The sequence below is a fragment of the Trichomycterus rosablanca genome, chromosome 16 (assembly GCF_030014385.1).
Source record: "Trichomycterus rosablanca isolate fTriRos1 chromosome 16, fTriRos1.hap1, whole genome shotgun sequence".
Classification (NCBI taxonomy): domain Eukaryota; kingdom Metazoa; phylum Chordata; class Actinopteri; order Siluriformes; family Trichomycteridae; genus Trichomycterus; species Trichomycterus rosablanca.
In genome coordinates, this window is record NC_086003.1 from 7,417,742 (window position 1) to 7,424,678 (window position 6,937).

At 41.5% G+C, this 6,937-nt stretch overlaps 1 protein-coding gene across 1 annotated transcript in view; it reads right to left on the reverse strand.

The window, feature by feature from the left end:
- The window catches only part of camsap1a (calmodulin regulated spectrin-associated protein 1a), a 33,652-nt gene extending 32,821 nt beyond the window's left edge, over positions 1-831 (reverse strand). Inside the window, exon 1 of the mRNA XM_063011179.1 lies at positions 708-831. Coding sequence (XP_062867249.1) covers positions 708-831 — 124 coding nt within the window. The remainder of the gene's footprint in view (positions 1-707) is intronic.
- Positions 832-6,937: the final 6,106 nt, after the last annotated feature.

Genomic DNA, 6,937 nt, shown 5'->3' on the forward strand with positions numbered 1-6,937 from the left:
TATATACATAACGACTCCCAAAAGCGCGAATCGATTCCTTCATTTCAGTTTAAAGGGCCGTTCAACAGATTCGAATCATTCTACGACACATCACTAGTGGTTATACAGTTTGAAAAAGTTTTATGGGACTAAAATGACACATGACACATGACACATCCCTAAATGTTTTAAATGTTAAACAAGTTACTAAGTAACGTTTACTCTGAGTACATTTTAAATGAGTTACTTTTTACTTGAGTAGATTTTTAGACTAGTAACTTTACTCGTACTTAAGTAAAAATTCATCAAAGTAATAGTACTTTTACTTGAGTACAATATTTTAGTACTCTTTCCACCTCTGGTTAAGACATATGTTAATATATTATATTATGTAATGTCAAAGCTTATGTTTATTTGAGAATAATGATGTGTTTTTGATGCTGAATACAAGTAAAAGGTGAAAGCTAATTTATTTGTATTATTATTATTATTTCTAAAATATTATGTAGTTGTAAAGGGTGAGATTTTATAGATTTTGCAAATAAATTTTTCAGAGGTTTGCAGTTACAACTTTCCAATGTTGGTGTTCTTGGCAGTTTTTCTGACATTTGTATTATTCATATCGTTATCGGAATTATATCGTATCGACCGAAATTAGGAGTTATATCGTGATATACATTTTAGCCATATCGTCCAGCCCTAGATAGAAAGTGCAAGACTTTATTTACCTTCTCCATACGCTTTGGCGAAAAGCCAGCGGAGGTTGGCATCAATTTTTGCCCGGGCCGAGTCGTAAAGCTCTGGTGGTACAATTTTGATTTCGAGGCCTCCATCCCCTTCATCTGAATCCATTCTGCAAAAGACAAAGAAAAACAAATACACAAATAAGAAATAAAAAAATAGTAGTACTACTACTTAGTATAGACAAAGGTACAGAGCTTGGGGGGGTTCTAGGTTATAGAAACTTGTGGTGATCGGGGATGATCATATCTTTTATGACTGACAATCATACTTCCAATTTCAATAGTGTGTATTCTTGTCAGTAATGTTTTGGAATAGCCGGATGATCCTCGGCAAACTTAAGGCAGGTGGCGCAGTGGTTTCCACAATGGTGTCTTATTAGGTTGGTACAGGGGAGAAATAGGAGAGAAAAGGGTATAAAAGGGGGCTCAGTCTGTGCAAGCCTTGGTGGGTTGGGACACTTCAGTATTTACCAAACTTCACAAGAGAATTCAATGGGTTCAAAAAGGGTTCACATCATTATTTAGTTTGTTCACCTTATTACTAGAACTGAATTGCCCGTGTCCCAACTTTTTTTGGAATGTGTTGCAGGCCTGAAATGCAGGAATGGATGTTTATTAATAAATGAAATGAAGTTGAGCAGATAAAACATGAAACATCTCAGGTTCATCCTGTCTGCAATGAAATTAAAGTCAGTCAAACCTTTTCTGGTTCGAGGTTGTAAGAGGTTAAATTCTAATAAATAACCATGCTAAAGAATAAGATCACCTCCTTGTTTCTACACTCACTGTCCATTTTATCAGCTCCACTTACCATATAGAAGCACTTTGTAGTTCTACAATTACTGACTGTAGTCCATGTGTTTCTCTACATACCTTTTTAGGCTGCTTTCACCCTGTTCTTCAATGGTCAGGACCCCTACAGGACCACCACAGAGCAGGTATTACTTAGGTTTGTTTATTTGTTTATTAGGATTTTAACGTCATGTTTTACACTTTGTTTACATTCATGACAGGAACGGTAGTTACTCATTACACAAGGTTCATCAATTCACAAGGTTATATCAAACGCAGTATTTGACAATTTAGTATCTCCAATTCACCTCACTTGCATGTTTTTGGACTGTGGGAGGAAACCGGAGCACCCGGAGGAAACCCACGCGGACACTGGGAAAACATGCAAACTCCACACAGAAAGGACCCGGACCGCCCCACCTGGGGATCGAACCCAGGACCTTCTTAGTAGGCGACCCACTAAGCCACCGTGCCGCCGTATTACTTAGGTGGTGGATCATTCTCAGCACTGCAGTGACACTGACATGGTGGTGGTGTGTTAGTGTGTGTTGTGCTGGTATGAGTGGATCAGACACAGCAGCGCTGCTGGAGTTTTTAAATGCCGTGTCCACTCACTGTCCACTCTATTAGACACTCCTACCTGTTTGTTTGTTTATTAGTATTTTAACGTCATGCTTTACACTTTTGGTTACATTCATGACAGAAATGGTAGTTACTCATTACACAAGGTTATATCGAACACAGTCATGGACAATTCAGTATCTCCAAATCACCTCACTTGCATGTCTTTGGAGTGAACCCACGCGGACACAGGGAGAACATGCAAACTCCACCTGGGGATCGAACCCAGGACCTTCTCGCTGTGAGGCGACAGTGCTACCCACTTAGCCACCGTGCCGCCCACACTCCTACCCAGTTGGTCCACCTTGTAGATGTAAAGTCAGAGATGATCGCTCATCTATCGCTGCTGTTTGAGTTGGTCATCTTCTAGACCTTCATCAGTGGTCACAGGATGCTTTAGGTTGGTGGACTATTCTCAGTCCAGCAGTGACAGTGAGGTGTTTACACACACCACCACCATGTCAGTGTCACTGCAGTGCTGAGAATGATCCACCATCCAAATAATACCTGCTCTGTAGTGGTCATGTGGGGGTCCTGACCCATTGAAGAACAGGGTGAAAGGGGGGTAACAAAGCATGCAGAGAAACAGATGGACTACAGTCAGTAATTGTAGACCTACAAAGTGCTTCTATATGGTAAGTGAGTGTAGAAACAAGGAGGTGGTTTTAATGTTATGGCTGATATTGGATGAATGAATGAATGAATGAATGAACGCGCACACACACACACACACACACACACACACACACACACACACACACACACACACACACACACACACACACACAGGCTGGATAAATAACAGTAGTAATAAGGTTCCACCTGACAGATGGAGACACACAAATACAGTCACCGTGGAAAAAAACACGCCACAATCTTATTACCTTCAGATATGAAAAATCCACGATGCAGTATTTGATTAAGGCCCAGATGTAGCCTCGACTCGCCCGTTTAATGTATAATAAAGCTAAAATCGTCTTTCCCCGCTACACCCAGCTATATAATCCACCAATCCAGCACTGCGGCCTCGGCTTCATTACAATCAAACATAAATACACACCAAAAATAAATAATAATGTCAAAATCGACACGATAATGTCATAAAACACGCATATTCTCCTGCAGCTCGGCCATCACGGTTACTAAGGATGAATTGAGGGTCGCTATCGTTTGAGAAAGCAGCTCTCTCCATTGGATTGAGCAAGTGATCAATGTGGAAAGCCAACGGGGCCAGACAAGCTAATCGTTCTAACGACTCGGTGTCTGCGTCTGCGCCTGCGCAGGATTCGTCTCATTTCTTTCACGTCACCTTATTTTCTTTCTTTGATTCCTAAATCTTTCATTCAAGAACGCAAGAAAAGAAGGAACACAGGAATCAAAGTCTAACGTATTTGTGAAATTACACGTCCTAGTTCAGTGGTCCCCAACCACCGGGCTGCGGACCGGTACCGGATAGATAGAGATTAAGGCCTCAGTAGCAACTTACATAAATCAAAAGTCAAAAGTAATATTATAAAACGGATAGTTCCGGTCCTAAAATCTGATTGGCTGAGCCGCGTTCGAAGCCGTTGTAAAATCCCCGATAAACGCACACCTAGGACCACCTCACATCATTCCATATTAATACGCCACTGAATAGAGAAAGTTAATGTTATTTTCGCCCTCACGTTGCCTAGCAACACTGTTAATCGGATTACCTTGCGTCGCGGAAGAATGCTTTATTGTAAGTTTATACACAATAAATACATTTATGATTAAACATTGTTGTATTTATTATATTTTATGTTGACCGCCGTTTTATAAAAGCAATAAGCCACTCGAGACCGTACGTTACTGTTACGATTTTAGCACGGGGAAAGAAGTTTTAGGCACTCCGCTTCGCGTCGTGCCAAAAACGTCATCCCCGTGCTAAAATCACAGTAACGTACGGCCTCTCGTGGCTTATTGCTTTAATTAAGCTAACTGTTCGCGTTACAAACACATTAAAGTTCCCTACATAGTGCACTAGATTGTGTATCAGATCGCGGATTTATGTTCCCTACATAGTGCACTAGATTGTGTATCAGATCGCGGATTTATGTTCACTACATAGTGCGCTAGATTGTGTATCAGATCGCGGATTTATGTTCCCTACATAGTGCGCTAGATTGTGTATCAGATCGCGGATTTATGTTCCCTACACAGTGCGCTAGATTGTGTATCAGATCGCGGATTTATGTTCCCTACATAGTGCGCTAGATTGTATATCAGATAACGGATTTAAAACGCGATCGGGAATAAGGTCTGTGTCGCCTGCGTGCGCGTTTGTGTGCATGAAGCTTGTCGTTACTGGCAACGCGTCAGCGGAGTAATACAGTTGTGGTGTGAAAAGGCCGTGCTGTTATCACGAATATCAGCACGGTTAGAACGCTTCTCAACCAATCAGATTGTAAGGTCGGAACCACCTCCTTGTTTCTACACTCACTGTCCATTTTATCAGCTTTATTCGTCTCATTTCTTTCACGTCACCTTATTTCCGTGGGTCATTTATTATAATAATTGTTATAATTAGAAATCGCTACAATCGCTACGAGCAATTAAATTTACAAAACTTTTCTGGTGTTATTGCCCCCAGTCACCACTAGGTGGGAGCAGTGTCTCGTTGCAGATTCACACTGATTTCCATTCTATAGTTCAGGGGTGGGCAAACTTTTCGGCTCAAGGGACACACTGGGTTTTAAAAATTGGCAGACGGGCCGGGTGGGTGCGGGGGTGGGGGTTTGGAACTAATATAAATTACATGTGAAACTCATGTGAAATCTAAGAAGTAAAGATTGCCCACCTACCTCATTCAGCTTCAGTGGGAACAGCGTTGTTGGTCACCCATTTTTTTTCCCAGTGTATCGAATTTTGGTGACATTCAAACTTTTATTTTCGTGATTACATTTACATTTTCAGCATTTAGCAGACGCTTTTATCCAAAGCGACTTACACAATGAGCTGAACACAATGAGCAATTGAGGGTTATGGCCTTGCTCAAGGACCCAACAGTGGCAACTTGGTGGTGGCGGGGCTTGAACCGGCAACCTTCTGTTTACTAATCCAGTACCTTAACCACTGAGCTATCACTGGCTGGATGCCACATGCGTGATGTTTTTTTTATTTTTTTTAATCTTTGTTTCTACTTGGTGTATTGCCGTCTAAACAAACCAATTCAGCATTTAAAGCAGCACTTTTGACATAAGTTAATGGTTTATGTGTGACGTTTTAAACCAGCCAAGTGGTTAGATCACGCTGGGGCAATAGGTGACTCCAGAGGGGTAGTAGGGCTCATTCGGCTTTAGCCATGTTCGGTAGTGTGAATCAATTGAAACGCAGGGTACTGTAGGAAAAAGTGAAATTAATGCTGTTTTAGGACAATTTTGTAAATACTCAGCTAGTATTTACTCAACTAGTTTGCCCACCACTGCTATAGTTCTTCTATTTTAAATCCTCCCGCCCCCGCCGGCCTGTGAAATTATATTTTATATGACACAGGTCCGTGGTGCACAAAAGGTTGGGGACCGCTGTCCTAGCTTACTGTAATTTCACTTCAAATTAATGACATGAATGATATTGGCATTTGGAAAAAAAGCAGCCCCACAACATCACAGAACCTCCATCATACTCAACAGTAGGCATTAGGTTCTTTTCAAAGTAGTAATCCTTTTTTTTTAAATACCAAGTCAACCTTGAGTGTTAATGATTGTTTGCCTGTCTAACAATTTACCAATGGGTCCTCGTCCAGGCAAGTTTGTCACAGTTACAGTTGATTGGAACTTTTTAATTATTAAATAATAACTGTAAATACTGGGTTCTTTGTATGATTAGCTATTTTTACAGCCATTCCCTGACTATCCCATGCTGAAGGGTGAGTACGAGAGTTTGGCCTCTGTCAACTATTATAGACACCTCATGAATTACTGCTTGAAAGTTCTTAGATAAGCTAATAAATTCCAAAAATGAAATGTAAATAAAAAAATAACCTTAACGGCCGCCCAGGTGGCGCAGCGGTAAAAAAACACGCTGCAACCAGGGCTGGATTCCAGATACACCGTATCGAATCCAGCTCTGCTTCACCGGTTCGAAGCTGGGCGGCGGTATGAGCAACGATTGGCCGGTTGCTCTGTTGGGGGCGGGACAAAGAACCGGATGTGGGTCTCTCTGTCAGAATGCGATTACGACCTCTGCCGGCTGATTAGAGGCGTCTGCACAGAGATGAGGAAGAGTGCCCTTAGGGTGTGTCTCTCCGCATGCAACGCTAGGTGGCGCCAAACTCGTCAATGTGTGGGTGGCAAAGATGCATCTGGCTGCTGCCCATGTTTCGGAGGGAAAAGGGTTAGCTTCGATCTCCTCGGTCAGGGCAGAGTTCGGCATAGACAAAGAGGAAGCACGATGCAAATTGAACAATTGGCTGCGCTAAAGGGGGAGAAAAAGGGAAAAAAAATAATAATAACCTTAACAATGTGTACTAATGTAGTCTAGCAGTAACATTATACGTTTACACTCTTGTAATCAATATGTATTTGACAAAAATGTATGGCAACTCAGAGTAACAGTGGATTAAGAATGTATTTAGACCATTTGACTTCTTATATTTCTGAAGAAGTTTAAACATTTTGTAAAATGCAGTGAAGAAATTTTTTTCTATTTATTTATTTTCTCCCCTTTTTCTCCCGATTTAGCGCAACCAATTAGTCTTCCGCTGCTGGGGATCCCAACTGCGTTAAAGGAGGGTATATATTGCCTGCTCCACGCCCCTTCCGATGTGTGCGCAGTCCTAT